The sequence below is a fragment of the Sus scrofa genome, chromosome 15, assembly GCF_000003025.6.
Source record: "Sus scrofa isolate TJ Tabasco breed Duroc chromosome 15, Sscrofa11.1, whole genome shotgun sequence".
NCBI lineage: Eukaryota > Metazoa > Chordata > Mammalia > Artiodactyla > Suidae > Sus > Sus scrofa.
This window is the reverse complement of record NC_010457.5, coordinates 46,413,954-46,430,861: the sequence shown is the minus strand read 5'-3', so window position 1 is coordinate 46,430,861 and position 16,908 is coordinate 46,413,954. Positions and strand designations below refer to the sequence as shown.

Genomic DNA, 16,908 nt, shown 5'->3' with positions numbered 1-16,908 from the left:
TTGCTGCCAGCCTACACCAAAGCCACAGCAATGCCAGATATGAACCGCATCTGCGATCTACACCACAGCTCACAGCAACACCAGATCCTTAACCCAGTGAGCGGGCAGGGATGGAACCCTCAACCTCATGGTTCCTAGTGGATTCATTTCTGCTGAGCCACAACAGGAATTCAAAAAATCTGCTTTTTAAAAATCAGTTTCCAAAATCACATAGACTTTAGAGACTTTTTTCTCTAGTATATTGAATTATCCCCTTTGTCTGTACTTCATTCTCATCAATGAAGCAATGTATTATCCAAAATAGCATCATACAATTGTATAACTATTGCTTTCCAATCACACTAAAGGTCTATTGAATTCTTCTCTTCAGCACCAATCAGGAACCTTTATGGGAAGCTCATTCCTGATTGGTGAAGGGCTGCTGTAACAGTAGAGTTCCAAGGAGTAAACAAAAAGCATAGCAACAACTGAGTTTGCTGCCTCACTCCCCTCGGCCTAGGCCAACCTGGACTCCTTCATCCTAAATGTGGCGGCCTCTACATTTTATATGAAGACTCTGATTTTCCTTTCAACTGTGATCCACCTTATAACATGGCAATCCAATACAGACGGGAAGATAAAACCAAACAGCACAGCTAAAATAAAGTGTATTCCCAGGTAAAACAGACAGATGCTTATGCTTTCATTGGAAATGAAATGCTTTCATTAGTGCAATGAGCTTCAGGAATAAGGCAACAGGAAGGTGCAGTGCACAAGAGCTGTATCTATGGGCAGTGTCACCAATTTCCACTAGCGGCAGCAGCTGTGGTGGGTGACATGCCTCCCTGGAGTGTGTGATCTCATAGCCAGAGAGGGCTTGCAGACAGCTCTCATCATTAGTCCCACGCTGTGGAAACAGACATGGAGACAGGCTGTGCTTCTCATAGCTATGGTACGTCCCGGTTGCCTAAGAAAGAATGTTCACATCCCAGAGCTGGTGGTTTGGTGCTCTAGCCCTAGGTGATAAGGGGAGGGTGCTTTATATAATGACTGCCAAGTGGGAGTTCAGTCTCTTTTTGCATTTTTCTGAAGAAAGATATTTCTACATCTTACTTTTTTTTTTTCTTGTTTATAGAATACCCACTGTGGAAACAGGATGAAGTTGACCAGTGAAAAGTTGCCCAAGAACCCCTTTTATCTCTCTCTGTCCCCCTATGCTGCTAAGAACCCAAAACTCTTCCAGTGGAGAAAGGAGAAGACTGGTACAAATCCTGATGATATTTTCTAATACGTACACCAGAGCAAAAGAGAGAAGAAATATTGCTGGCAAGGAAGTGGTTAACTTTACAGTCCTTTTTAGCTTTTTCTGTAAGACTCTGAAATTGCTACCGAACTTATCTGGTAGCAAATCATCAGTGAAGAGGTTTCATAATGAGGTCCTAATCATGGACTTTAGGACACCCTTCTGAAAAAAGACAAGCCAGATGTCATTTCTATTAGAACAATGCCATACTTTATTTGAAACTGACATTTGAACCTATCATTTGTTTTCCCACGGACTTTAAAAAAATGAAATTGGGGCTGGTTAGCTCATTAGTTAGAATATTTCTAGTTAAGGCTCAAATTAAGAATTTCACGCACCCACAAGACAGTTTTTCCTAAGAATTGCACATACAGTGCATTGCTAGACCTCCTGCCTAGTAGTAAAGAGGGTTAGTTTGATAACCAACCCCCATGATATTTCCTGATTATAAAAGGCACAATATCAGGTACTGTGACTGTGATAGTGCTTTTTTTTTTTTTTTTAAGGTAGTGTTTTTCCCTTGAACTAAGGAGGCCAGTTTTAGGAATGAGAACTAGGAAGGAAACTAGTATAAACAGTGTCAGAGGAATTCTAATAATGTATTACTTCAAGAGAGAATTTTCTATTGCATGGCTAAAGATGGAATCCTTTGCTTTTTAAAAATCAGATCATTACAACCATGCTAATTTGGTGGATAAGGCATTGCAGCTCTTGAAGGAAAGAATAAGGAGAGGGGATACTCTGGCGTATTTCCTACGAGGTCAACTATATTTTGAAGAGGTACCTTGTTTTGTTTTGTTTTCATTTCATATATAAAGCTGCTGTTAGATCCTCATAGCAAAATTCCCTGTAGCATTCCTTACATTGTTAAACTAGGGAAATTTTGTCAAGTTTCAGATTATGGTTGTGGCTTTAAGTATGATCCATTGGTCCCAGCTTAAGGAGACACCAGACCTTTCTCCATGAAACTCATTCTAATGAATGTCATTTATAGGAGTCATTTTGGTGTGAAATCCATTTTCATATGATAAATTAAAAATCTAAGTTTTATATTTTGCCCAAAATATTTAACGTCATTTACAAATTATTTTCATATTTATTTTTTGTTTTTTATTTTTTCTATTATAGTTGATTTACAATATTCTGTCAATTTCTGCTGTACAGCAAAGTGACCCAGTCATACATATATACATACATTATTTTCCTCACATTATCCTCCATCATGTTCCATCACAAGTGACTAGATGTAGTCCCCTGTGCTATACAGCAGGATATCATTGCTTACATAACAATTTTTTTTAATATTTTTTTTATTTTCCCACTGTACAGCAAGGGGGTCAGGTTATCCTTACATGTATACATCACAATTACATTTTTCCCCCACCCTTTGTTCTGTTGCACCATGAGTATCTAGACAAAGTTCTCAATGCTATTCAGCAGGATCTCCTTGTAAATCTATTTTAAGTTGTGTCTGATAAGCCCAAGCTCCCGATCCCTCCCACTCCCTCCCCCTCCCATCAGGCAACCACAAGTCTCTTCTCCAAGTCCATGATTTTCTTTTCTGAGGAGATGTTCATTTGTGCTGGATATTACATTCCAGTTATAAGTGATATCATATGGTATTTGTCTTTGTCTTTCTGGCTCATTTCACTCAGTATGAGATTCTCTAGTTCCATCCATGTTGCTGCAAATGGCATTATGTCATTCTTTTTTATGGCTGAGTAGTATTCCATTGTGTATATATACCACCTCTTCCGAATCCAATCCTCTGTTGATGGACATTTGGGTTGTTTCCATGTCCTGGCTATTGTGAATAGTGCTGCAATGAACATGTGGGTGCATGTGTCTCTTTTAAGGAGAGTTTTGTCCGGATAGATGCCCAAGAGTGGGATTGCGGGGTCATATGGAAGTTCTATGGCTATATTTCTAAGGTATCTCCAAACTGTTCTCCATAGTGGCTGTACCAGTTTACATTCCCACCAACAGTGCAGGAGGGTTCCTTTTTCTCCACAGCCCCTCCAGCACTTGTTATTTGTGGATTTATTAATGATGGCCATTCTGACTGTTGTGAGGTGATATCTCATGGTAGTTTTGATTTGTATTTCTCTTATAATCAGCGATGTTGAGCATTTTTTCATGTGTTTGTTGGCCATCTGTATATCTTCTTTGGAGAAATGTCTGTTCTGGTCTTTTGCCCATTTTTCCATTGATTGGTTAGTTTTTTTGCTGTTGGGTTGTAAAAGTTGTTTATATATTCTAGAGATTAAGCCCTTGTCAGTTGCATCATTTGAAACTGTTTTCTCCCATTCTGTAAGTTGTCTTTTTGTTTTCTTTTGGTTTCCTTTGCTGTGCAAAAGCTTTTCAGTTTGATGAGGTCCCATGGGTTTATTTTTGCTCTAATTTCGATTGCTTTGGGAGACTGACCTGAGAAAATATTCATGATGTTGATGTCAGAGAGTGTTTTGCCTATGTTTTCTTCTAGGAGTTTGATGGTGTCCTGTCGTATATTTAAGTCTTTCAGCCATTTTGAGTTTACTTTTGTGCATGGTGTGAGGGTATGTTCTAGTTTCATTGCTTTGCATGCAGCTGTCCAGGTTTCCCAGCAATGCTTGCTGAATAGACTTTCTTTTTCCCATTTTATGTTCTTGCCTCCCTTGTCAAAGATTAATTGACCATAGGTGTCAGGGTTTATTTCTGGATTCTCTATTCTGTTCCATTAGTCTGTCTGTCTGTTTTGATACCAGTACCACACTGTTTTGATGACTGTGGCTTTGTAGTATTTCTTGAAGTCTGGGAGAGTTATGCCTCCTGCTTGGTTTTTGTTTCTCAGGATTGCTTTGGCGATTCTGGGTCTTTTGTGGTTCCATATAAATGTTTGGATTGTTTGCTCTAGTTCTGTGAAAAATGTCATGGGTAATTTGATAGGGATTGCATTGAATCTGTAGATTGCTTTGGGTAGGATGGCCATTTTTACAATATTGATTTTCCCAATCCAGGAACATGGAATATCTTTCCATTTCTTTACATCTTCTTTGATTTCTTTGATTAAAGTTTTATAGTTCTTGGCATATAGGTCCTTTACCTCCTTGGTCAGTTGTATTCCGAGGTATTTGATTTTGTGAGGTGCAATTTTAAAAGGTATCGTATTTTTGTATTCTTTTCTTTTTTTTTTTTTTTTTTTTTTTTTGCTATTTCTTTGGGCCGCTCCCGCCACATGGAGGTTCCCAGGCTAGGGGTCCAATCGGAGCTGTAGCCACTGGCCTACGCCAGAGCCACAGCAACGCAGGATCCGAGCTGCATCTGCAACCTACACCACAGCTCACGGCAACGCCGGATCGTCAACCCACAGAGCAAGCGCAGGGACCGAACCCGCAACCTCATGGTTCCTAGTCGGATTCGTTAACCACTGCGCCACGACGGGAACTGTATTCCTTTTCTAATGTTTCATTGCTGGTATACAGAAATGCAACTGACTTCTGAATGTTAATCTTATATCCTGCTACTTTGCTGAATTTATTAATCAGTTCAAGTAGTTTTGGGGTTGAGTCCTTAGGGTTTTCTATGTATAGTATCATGTCATCTGCATACAGTGACAGTTTGATCTCTTCTCTTCCTATATGGATGCCTTTTATTTCTTTTGTTTGTCTAATTGGTGTGGCTAGGACTTCCAAAACTATGCTTACATAACAATTTAAAATCCTAGTTCTTATCTAGTACTCAAAGGTAGGTTTATCTGTTCCTCTGTGGAGTAAGGAGGGAATTGCCATCTTTATCCACGTGATGCTGAGGTTTGCAAAGTAGATCTAGAGGACCTGTGAAAACTGTCACTCCAACTTCAGCAGTATAGCTTACACTTTAGTATATTTGTTACTATATCCTATAACACTGAGGAGCCTTAAATGAATGACACGTAACACATAGGTTTTTAAGGACGTGTGGAAGAAAGATAATTTGGAAGAATCACACATTTGTTCTCCCTTGTCGTCTCCCCAGCTGGAAAATGGCAAAACTGGAAGATCTGAGCCACTTAACAGTAGATATGTAATTCATAATAGTGGATATCCTGATGTTTTATTTTCTCCAAGACTTTGGCCCCAGCTCTGGAGTTTCTCAGACTGCAGAAGTGGTGGGTGAAACGGCAGGCTGGAATGAGCAGAGGGCCAGGGTATCATTTAGAGAGAGGTTTGCTAGTAGCCAAGAATAAGAGTGAAAGCCAGAGTCTCACCCAGGTTCCTCCTGGTCACTTCCCTCAGTTGCATTATTTAGGTTTATTTTATTGATCTTATAGTGTGTTGCTAGGTGTCAGTGACTTACTTGCAAATTCCATAAATTTCTTGCTGTCTTTTGTTGTTTTATTTGATGCTGCTAGTTAGATTCAGGTGGGAATTAAGTATCTGGGATTACTTTAAGATAAAAATGAAAATAATTCAATATTTTCTGGGCGCTTATAGGGATGGTATGAAGAAGCATTAGAACAGTTTGAAGAAATCAAGGAAAAGGATCATCAGGCAACTTACCAGCTAGGAGTCATGTATTATGATGGCCTGGGGACAACCACAGATGCTGTAAGTTAGTGTTTTGTTCACAGTGTTTAAGATTTCATTGTTTATGGATTATTTGATAAATTTAAAATGATTTATATTTTATTTATGTGAAAAACAAAATTTCTTCGCCTCTCTCCTTGCTACTATTAGCCATCAATAACATTCCTGTTTTAAAATATTTTTCTTTGTTTTAAAGTTATTTCAAAACTACCTGAACATGGGGAAAAGTTAGAAAATAAACAAAAATATGAATACTCTAAATGTTACTATCAAATATGAACATTGTTATTTTATTAGAGTATATTCTTCTATGTATTGCCCTATGCAAAAAAAAATATTTATGTGTGTGTGTATACATACATACACTTTTTAAATATAGGAACATAATATATACACTGTTTTATAATATCTTTTTTTTTTCACCCAACAATGTATTTTGAATGTCCTTCCTTTTCAATAGATAAATCTACATTAAATATCTACATAATAATCTCATATAAATAATATTTCTAGGCCTCATTAATTTTGGCGTGTTTAAAAAGATAAAGAATAAATTAAAGTGTGAGATTTGGATATCAGTGTTACAATTTTCTCTCTTCTATATGAATTATTTTTTTTCTTTTTTAGGGCCACTTGTATGGTATATGGAAGTTCCCAGGCTAGGGGTAGAATCAGAGCTTCAGCCGCTGGCCTACACCACAGCCACAGCAACACAGGATCCAAGCCGCATCTGCAACCTACACCATGCCTCATGGCAATGCAGGATCCTTAACCCCCTGAGCGAGGCTTGGGACTGAACCCATATCCTCATGGTCACAAGTCAGGTTCATTACCACTGAGCCACAGCAGGAACAATGAATTTTATTTTTTAATTCCTTCTCTTCTTTTGGCCTCATCTTACAAAGAAATTTCCTATCAAATTTATTTAAAAATTTTTAAAGATGTTTAGAAGTTAATTTCTCTAAGTTCACTAGCAAAGGTGTCCTACCCATACTGGTCTAATTAAAAAGCTGAAATGTGAAAAGTGCACAGGCTTTCAAATCTTGGCTTTACCTCTGGTTTCAAATCTTGGCTTTACCACTTATTAGCAATATGATCTTTGGAAAATTATTTCTGAGCTTTAATGTCCTAATTATAAAATGAAGATAAATAAACCTAAGTTAAAGATACATCTGGCATTGCTCCCCATCTTTTGGCCATAGCCAACACTTCTTTCTAGCTGAGTCCAAATATAACCTCAGACTTTTTATCAATATAAAACTTTAAGGATGAATTATTGATTCAGTCCATTGAAGTCAGCATATAAAATAAAACCCATTAGCCTAACTTATGTAGTTGTTAATGAGATTGAAGGACAACATATAAAAATAACTAATACAGGGCACAAGGAGTAAGGACCCCAATAGGCATTTTCCTCCCTGACTTTTTATCTTGTATAAAGCTATTCATGTGGACTATAATTTCATTCCTGAAATTCTGAAATTCTTAATTTTTACTTTTTTTATAATCATTGCACCCTATGATGAAATGAATGAGTGATAAAAATAAATATTTGCATTAAATATAAGATACTCACTTTAATCTATTTATAGTTTAACCTGTTAAAAGTTTAGTAATGTAAAAATAATTAATTAATTTAAAAAAAAAAAGAAGTTCCCATTGTGGCTCAGTGGCTTAAGGATATGGCATTGCCATTAAGCTGTGGTGTAGGTTGCAGACGTGGCTCAGATCCCACGTTGCTGTGGCTGGGGCTGTGGCTGGTGGCTACAGCTCCAGTTGAATCCCTAGCCTGGGAACTTCCATATGCTGTGGGTGTGGCCCTAAAAAGACAAAAGACGAAAAAAAAAAAAAAAGTAACATGTAGAATCTATGACTACATTGCCTGTACTTACTTCAAATTTAATGTCACTGACCAAACCCTCTTTTAAATACCCTCCTCTTCGTGCTAGGATATCTTTATTTCATCTGATTCTCTCTCATACCTTGCACACTTCATTCTATCATTGTCTATATGTTTGTAATAAATTTTTTTCTGGTTGTCTCTTCACAAGCCACTCCTCTGTCACCTCTGCTAGCTGCTTCTCTTCTTTCTAAATGTCGAGGTAGGTCAGAACCTAGGCTTCAGCTCCTCTTACTATCATTTTACTCCCTCCTTGAGTAAGCTCATCTGGCCCCATGGTTAAATTATCTGTATATATTTTAAAGACTCCTAAATTGTTGTCTTCATACCAGAACTGAATTCTGAGATCCATATATTCAAATGCCTTTCTCTCTCTAGATGTTTAATAAGCATCTCCCCATCTCTTTGATTCACATCTAGTTCATCTACAAATGTTTAAAGTATACACAGGTCCTAATGTTTAAGGCAATGAAGTTTCTTTGTGAACTAGTTCCATTCATAGGATTATCATCCTCCTTGGAGTTACCTTGAAGGACATAAAAGCAACTAGAACACCCATTTCTATTTTTTGCCCTGTGAGCACTTACTGTGCAATCCATGAGGTATGTGCTTGCTCTTATGCATTTCCAGGCCCAGTTAGTTGGATTGTGGTGTTATTTACTCACACTTTCATTCCACAAACATTTATGAGTCAGAAACAGTCCTAGATTTTGGAGAGGCAAAGATGAGTATGAAAACAATAAGTGCAGTTAAGTGTCCTAGGTTGAGAAAGATACATGTGCTATAGGCTCAGGGGAGTTTTGGTAGAACTGACACCAGCTGAATCTTAAAAGATAAGAACAGTACATAAGGGAAAGAAAGACATTTAGATAGTGGAAGCAACATGAGCAATGTCAGGAAACCTCCTCCAGTAGCTTAGATCCAACTTCTTCAGCTGTCTTTTTGCACCTTTCACTACCTTGACTGAAAGAGTCTTAGAACTCTTACTCATTAACTGTGCTGTATATAGATGGGCATCTAAGCACTTGAGAATCTTGTATATAGAATCCTGGGCCAGAACAGTAGTCTTAATACCAATTATATAAATTATAGTTGCATCTCACCATACTCTGTGAGGCAGTTAGCGATTTCTTAAATATCCTGATATATACTAAATAATTAAAGCCAGAAATGTAGATTGACATACTAATTTTATAAATATTTTGTGATCTTCAAACAATAATGCAGTTTTTAGGGAATAGTATTAAAATCCATTCTAGAAAATATTTTAAATATGATGATTCACAAGTAAGATGGTTAAAAGCTTTAAGATTACTATGCTTATTATTTCACCGATTCACATTGACATTTAAATATCTGTCAAAAAAATTGATCTCAAGTGATTCCGACTCTCCAAATTGCCTACAAGTTCAGAGAAACTTGAAAGTATCATTTTATTTTGTTAATTTTCTTTACCTGCTAGATTTTCAGGAGTCTTTTATTTTTATATCTGTCTTGTTCTTAGGATCTCCAGTGTGCTTTTAAAAATACATTACAGGAATTCCCATGGTGGCACAGTAGGTTAATGATCCAGCTGTCTCTGTGGCTTTATCAGTTCAATCCCTGGCCCAGCCAGCAGGTTAAGGATTTCCATATGCTGTGCGTGTGGCCAAAAAAGGGGGGAAAATTACCAAAAAAACTTCCAGTTTTAGGATTATATAAGTACTAGGGACATAAAATGTACAACATGATTGATATAGTGAACACTACCCTGTATTACACATAAAAGCTATTAAGAGAATTAATCATGGAGTTCCCAGCGTAGCTCAGTGGTTAATGAACCTGACTGGCATCCATGAGGACACAGGTTCGATCCCTGGCCTCGCTCAGTGGGTTGAGGATCTGGCGTTGCCATGAACTGTGCTGTAGGTCGCAGACGCAGCTTGGATCCAGTGTTGCTGTGGCTGTGGTGTAGGCGGGCGCTACAGCTCCAATTGGACCCCTAGCCTGGGAACCTCTATATGCCACAGGGGCAGCCCTAAAAAAAAGAGAGAAAGACAAAAAAGAGAGAGAGAATTAATCATAAGGGTTCTTAGCACAAGGAAAACTTTTTTCTTTTATTTTGTATCTATATAAGATGGTGGATGTTCACTAGACTTATTGTGGTGATCATTTTATGACATATGTAGGTCAAATCACTACATTCTGTACTTAAAGTTATACAGTGCTGTATGTCAATTACATCTCAAAACTGAAAGGAAAATGAAGCAAAATAAAAAGCCAACATCATAGAAAAGATATTATTTAAAAAGTGTGGAGTTTTTTTCAGATATTTACTCTATCACCATGCCATTTGCTTCCTTGGTGTTTACCTATGTTCATTATAATGAGAGATAACAGTCAGTTGGCTGCCAAAATTAACTGGGAATTAGAAGAGTACAGGGGACCAAGAAAGTATGAGAGATGTAAGTGGAAACTAGAATGTATTCATTAACCAGTTACACTTGCCATAAAACTTCTTAAGTCTCTCTCTAGGATGTGAATCATTTCAAAAATACTGGTTTTGGGAGTTCCCATCGTGGCTCAGTGGTTAACAATCCGACTAGGAACCATGAGGTTGAGGGTTCATCCCTGGCCTTGCTCAGTGGGTTAAGGATCTGGTGTTGCCGTGAGCTGTACTGTAGGTCGCAGACGTGGCTCAGATCTGGTGTTGCTGTGGCTGTGGTGTAGGCCAGCGGCTACAACTCCGATTAGACCCCGAGCCTGGGAACCTCCATATGCTGCGGGAGTGGCCCTAGAAAAGGCAAAATGACCCCCCAAAAAAACTGGTTTTGTACATATTTATGCTTTCTAACTCAATGGTCCCCTATTCATATTTAATGACATCATGGCTATACCATCATACAAGTAATAGGATTGTTTAACGTGGAATTAACAAATAGGTCCTAAGAAAATGGTAATAATGTAGGATAATATTCATAAACTATATCTTTTAAAAGCCTTTAAACACTCTAACCAGAAAGAATTTACAACAAGAAAAAGAATCAATTTGAATTTACTAAAGAAATAATAAATTCCCAAAGCAATTTGGAATCAGTGAGAAATATTTAGTGTACAAAAATAGAATAAAGCAGAAATTGAAAAATGCCTAATTTCTGACAGGATCTGTCTAGAAAAAATACAGTGGAAATTAGATGACAATTGAACTCTTATCTCTAAAAATTAAGAAAATACATTTTGTCAATCAAACATGAGAAGACTGGGGGACAAATTGCAATGAAACAAAAATTTGTGAAAACAAATCTTAAAAATTTTACTTTCAAAAAATTGAATTAATACAGAATACATCTGTCAAAACCAATAGTTATTCTCTAATACCATTTAATATCCAGTTTATATTCAGTGTTCTCAAGTTGTCCCAAAGTCTTTCAAGCCAGTATTCAGTCAGAGACCACCCAGTACGTTGAGTTATAATGTCTGCAGATTTCATTTAATCTAGATTAGTTCTCTCTTCTGCCTTTTTTCATAATATTGACTTTATTAGAGGTGACACTTATATGATGTTTATGCAGAAAAATGTCTTTTTTTATAGAGTGTACTGAAATATTTAGAAGTGAAGAGTCCTGATATTTTCATATCTGCAAATAATTGAAGCAAGTCATAAAAAATAGATGAAGCAAATATAGCAAAATATTATTATTGACAATCTATGTGGTAGTTATGTAAATTTTTATGGCATTCTTTCTTTTCTGCATGCTTAAAAATTTTCATATAAAAAGTTTTTAAAAGTTTAAAGAAACTCATAATTCATATAATGATGAGAAAAATGTAATTTGTCTAAATTCCCCTGTTAATAGAGGATAGATAGAGATATAAAAGATATAATGTACACATGGTGACTATAGTTAATAATACTGTATTGCATGTTTGGAAGTTGCTGAGAGAGTAAATCTTAAAAGTTCTCATCAGAAGAAAAAAAGAAAAAAATGTGTAATTATGCATGGTGATGGATGGTAATTAGACTTGTAATGATAATTTCACAGTGTATACAAATATCAAATCAATATGTTGTACACCTGAAACTAATGTAATGTTATATATTAATTATACCTCAATAAAAAATAAGTTTATAAAAGAGGAAATATGTACTTCACTTAAGCAAATGACAGAAAAAAAATTTTTTTTTTTTTTTTTGTCTTTTTGCTATTTCTTTGGGCCGCACCCGTGGCATATGGAGGTTCCCAGGCTAGGGGTCGAATCGGAGCTGTAGCCACCGGCCTACGCCAGAGCCACAGCAACGCGGGATCCGAACCACGTCTGCAACCTACACCACAGCTCACGTCAACGTCGGATCGTTAACCCACTGAGCAAGGGCAGGGCTCGAACCCGCAACCTCATGGTTCCTAATCGGATTCGTTAACCACTGCGCCACGACGGGAACTCCCAGAAAAAAATTTAATAGCTCAACAAACATATTCAAAGAAAGTGTGAATAGGAGTTCCCGTCTTGGCGAAGTGGTTAACGAATCTGACTAGGAACCATGAGGTTGCGGGTTCGATCCCTGCCCTTGCTCAGTGGGTTGATGATCCGGCATTGCCTTGAGCTGTGGTGTAGGTTGCAGATGCAGCTTGGATCCCGCATTGCTGTGGCTCTGGCATGGGCGGGTGGCTACAGGGTCCAATTAGACCCCTAGTCTGGGAACCTCCATATGCCACAGCAGCAGCCCTAGAAAAAGGCAAAAAGACAAAAAAAAAAAAAAAAAAAAAGAAAGAAAGAATGAATAGAAATTAATAAGAAATTATTATTATAATTAGATTAGATTAGATTAGAAACTTAAGCTCTGCTCAATATGAAAAACATAACAGTGTATACGTGCCAAAGATCACAGCATCAAACTACCTAAAAGATATTGTGCTAAAAGTAGATAAAATATTAATTTTAATATCTGAATACTATAGATAATTTTCAATATATGATAGGAAAGTTCAATAAACTATTCAGTATCCACACAATAAAATTCCTACCATGAAATTTTAAGACTCCTTTGTTGTTGCCAAAATAGAACATATATACTAAGCTTGTGTTTGAGCACAAAGATCGTAACAACCTCCTCCCCACCCTAAATTTATGAGAGAAAACTCCATTTATTCCTTAAGCTTCAGATAAAATGCATTCAGTTTTCCCTTACAACTCTAATTTCATAGATTGTCAAATTCAAGAGCTTTAAAATTAATTCTTTGAGCAGCTTACAGTCTCACAGTTACCCCTGCTTTTCTTGTTTATGCCAAATGTTTATTCTCTAGTCTTCATCTTTGTGGTTGTTCCTTTATCTCCTCTCCAGCATAGGTCACATCTTATTCTCCCTGGTGATATCACATTGTGGCTAGCTGGCCACCAAGAAGCCATATAGATTAACACTTACTTCATAAATTCTTTAGTTTTCAAACCAATAACTGTCATTCTAAACCCTCACCCAAGCCCCAAGTTTGCTATCTCTGCTTGATTGCTGCCATCAGTAGGGCTTCACCAGGGATCATGAGGCAAACCCACTGTAACCATATCTGAACTTGACGCCAGAATTCCATCTGGAACCTCAGTATTACTTGCTTGCAGCAACCTCAGAGCTGTATCATCTTGGCCACCACACAAAATGGATGCTTCTGGTCATCTGGCTTCTCACGTATTCTTGAGTCCTTATTGCTTTGTGTTTCCTCTCTCTCACTCTTGCTGCCCCACTCCTAAGCCTTCCAAATGGTGAATCAAGTCCCTCACCTCTCAGCCTTCTCTCAGGCTACTTCCTTCACTTCCTTGCCTCATCAGAAACCTGGTTGTCCCACAAGCCGTCCTCTTTAGAGGAGGGCTCTCCTTACAACATTCCAAAGTATCAGAGTGCTCAAAGGTGGAGCTGGTATGATTTTCATTTCCCAATTCACTGTTCAGCTGTTATTTCTCCACCTCAGGCATAAAGTGTATCTTCTTTGAAGTTCATAGTAACTCATTGCTTTCCCGGTTTTATCAATTTCCTGGTCATTGGTCATTCCCTAATATTAATCTAAAGACTTTGACTCTGGAATTACAGTTTTCTTCCCTGTGTCATTCCATCATTTTATCTGATATTTGAATGAAGATCTGAGCAACAAGAAAGAGCAACCATGTATAGGTCTAGGTGACTCACATTCTAGGCAGAGGAAATAGCTAGTGTTTAGACCTGAGAGAGGATAGTACAGCTGAAATACAGTCAACAGTGAGACAGTGTCCAAACCACATGGGACATGGCAAACTATGGCCAAGAGTTTGGATTGTATTATTAATGCAGTGTGAAGACACCAAACAGGAGTGAAATTAATATGATTTACATTTTAAAGATCATTTTGTTTGTCGTATGGAGAAAGGATTGAATGGAGACCAGAGCAGAAGCAGGAAATCCAGTTAGGAAGCCATTGCAATAGTTCAGATAAAATAGCAGCTTTATCTAAAGTTATAATAGCAGGGAGTTCCTGTTGTGGCTCAGTGGTAATGAACCTGACTAGTATCCATGAGGACATGGGTTCCATCCCTGGCCTCGTTCAGTAGGTTAATGATCTGGCATTGCCATGAGCTGTGGTGTAGATCACAGATGTGGCTTAGATCTGGCATTGCTGTGACTGTGGGTAGGCTGGCAGCTACAGCTCTGATTGGACCCCTAGCCTGGAAACTTCCATATGCCACGGGTGCAGCCCTAAAAAAAAAAATAAAAAATAAGTTATAATAGAGAAAATTGGACAGATTTAGGATATCCTTTAAGAGGCTTTGGACTTTCTGTTATTCAGAAGAGGGGCAGTGATAAGGGGAGGAACCAAAGATCACTTCTACTTTTGGGCTTGAGTGGATAATGTTGCCACTTAATAACACTGGGATGACTGAGGGAGAAGCAGGTATGGGGCATAGGAGGAAAAGTGAAACATTTCTGTTTGAATGTTCGTTCAAAGTACCTGTTAAGACACATAAGTAGAGACAGTCAAGTAGAGTCTGGAGCTCAATGGTGCCATCAAGTGGGGAGAAATCCGTGCAGGGCTATCTGTGGAGTGATGGAGTTACAGTTTGGATAAAATTGCTGGATGAGTGACTATCATAGACAAGAGCAAAAGGCCAAGGCCAAGGACTGGAAGCCCTCTAATATTTAATGGTCAGAAAAGAAGGACTAGTCAGGAAAGAGAAGGAGAAGCCAGGGAGGACAGAGGAAAATCGGAAGTGCCTGGTGATCAGGAAGTCAAAGGGTGAAATTGTTTCAAGAAAGGAGTGACCGTCCGTCTTAAATTCTGCTGAGATATGAATAGAATGAAAACTAAGCACATTTTTTATTACTCAATGAATTTATTACATTTACAGTTGTACAATGATCATCACAATCCAGTTTTATAGGATTTCCCCTACCCCCAAACCATAAGTTTTTCAAAGTCTGTGAGTCAGTATTGTTCTGCAAAGAAGTTCAGTCTGTCCTTTTTCAGATTCCACATGTCACTGAAAGCATTTGATGTTGGTGTTTCATTGTCTGGCTGATTCACTTAGCATGATAATTTCTAGGTCCATCCATGTTGCAAAAATGCTGGTATTTTGTTCCTTTTAATGGCTGAGTAATATCCCATTGTGTATATGTGCCATGTCTTCTTGATCCACTCTTCTGTCAATGGACATTTAGGTGGTTTCCATGTTTGGCTATTGCAACTAGTTCTTCAATGAACATGGGAGTACATGTGTCTTTCCGAGTCATGGTTTTCTCTGGGTGGATGCCCAGGAGTGGGATTGCTGGATCAAATGGTAGTTCTATTTGTAGTTGTCTGAGGCATCTCCATACTGTTTTCCACAGTGGTTGCACCAATGTACAGTCCCACCAAGGGTGTACTAGGGTTCCTGTTTCTCCACCCCCTCTCCAGCGCTTATTGTCTGTAGACTTTTTGATGATGGCCATTCTGGCTGGTGTAAGGTGGTGTCTCACAATGGTTTGATTTGCATTTCTCTAATGATGAGTGATGTTGAACATCTTTTCATGTGTTTTTTGGCCATCCATATGTCTTCTTTGGAGAACTGTCTGTTTAGATATTCTGCCCATTTTTTCATGGGGTTGTTTGTTTTTTTGGTATTGAGCTGCAGATGGTGTTTATAAATTTTGGAGATTAATCCCTTGTCAGTTGATTCTTTGCAAAGATTTTCTCCCATTCTGTGGGTTGTCTTTTCGTTTTGTTTAGGGTTTCCTTTGCTGTGCAGAAACTTTTAAGTTTAATTAGGTCCCATTTTGGAGACCTTGACAAAATTATTTCCATGAAGTCATAAGGAACCAAGTTTGGAGGGGCTTGAGGAGATGCAGAGGTGAGGAAGTAGAGAAAGCATTGAGCTTTGTTATAGAGTGGAACAAATATATGTGCAGTAGCTGGAAGGGATCATGGACTCAGGGAGAGTTTTCTCCCAGATCACAGATATTACAGTATATTTGTAAGTTGATACATAAGATCTGGTAGAGAGGGAAAAATTGATGATGAATCAGGCAAATTGATAGATTTTGTGTTTCTTTCAATTCATTTTATTTTCTCAGTGCAATAAAAGTGAAGCCATGTGCTTGATGTGACCGCATGTATCCTAAAATTATAACAATTCAGAGAAAATGATCATAGCACCTAGGTAAAGATGACCCACAAATTCATGAACCGTTCCATATTTTGTAATAAAAATAACTTTAAAAAGGCAAAGCCATGAGCTGAGACCAAGGAGGGGAAGCAAGGAGGCAGCAGAAGTTTGAAGAGAAAGGAAAAATTTCGAAAGAGTATCTTCTCTTGGAGTTCCTGTTGTGGCTCAGCAGATTTAAGAACCCACTAGTATCCATGAGGATTTGGGTTCATCCCTGGGTACATTTCAGTATTGTCACAAGCTGCAGTGTAGGTCACAGATGTGGCTCAGATCTGGCGTTCCTATGGCAGCTGCAGCTCTCTGATTCCACCCCTAGCCTGGAAACGTCCATATGCAGCAGATGCATCCATTAAAAAAAAAAAAAAATCTTCTAGGTAGGTGGGGGAGATCATTGATGAAACAAATGACAATATTGATTGCGAGGGATGAGAACTCGCTCTGAAATTTGTAGTCACAAATTTTAGAAGTACCTGTCCCTGAGGTTATGTTTTTCTTCAGCCACGTTCAGTGGCTTAAGTACAGCAGAGCAGATGGAGAAATAG

General features: G+C 38.0%; 1 protein-coding gene across 10 annotated transcripts in view; it reads left to right on the top strand.

Annotated features, from left to right (window-relative positions):
- Window positions 1-16,908, top strand: part of LRP2BP (LRP2 binding protein) — a 62,256-nt gene that overhangs the window by 14,827 nt on the left and 30,521 nt on the right. For 6 of the 10 annotated variants that reach the window (XM_021074537.1, XM_021074534.1, XM_021074540.1 and 3 more), the window contains 3 exon segments: window positions 1,115-1,241; window positions 1,950-2,062; window positions 5,734-5,847. In XM_021074537.1, coding sequence (XP_020930196.1) covers window positions 1,136-1,241; window positions 1,950-2,062; window positions 5,734-5,847 — 333 coding nt within the window. In that variant the 5' untranslated portion in view covers window positions 1,115-1,135. 10 annotated transcript variants of the gene reach the window in all.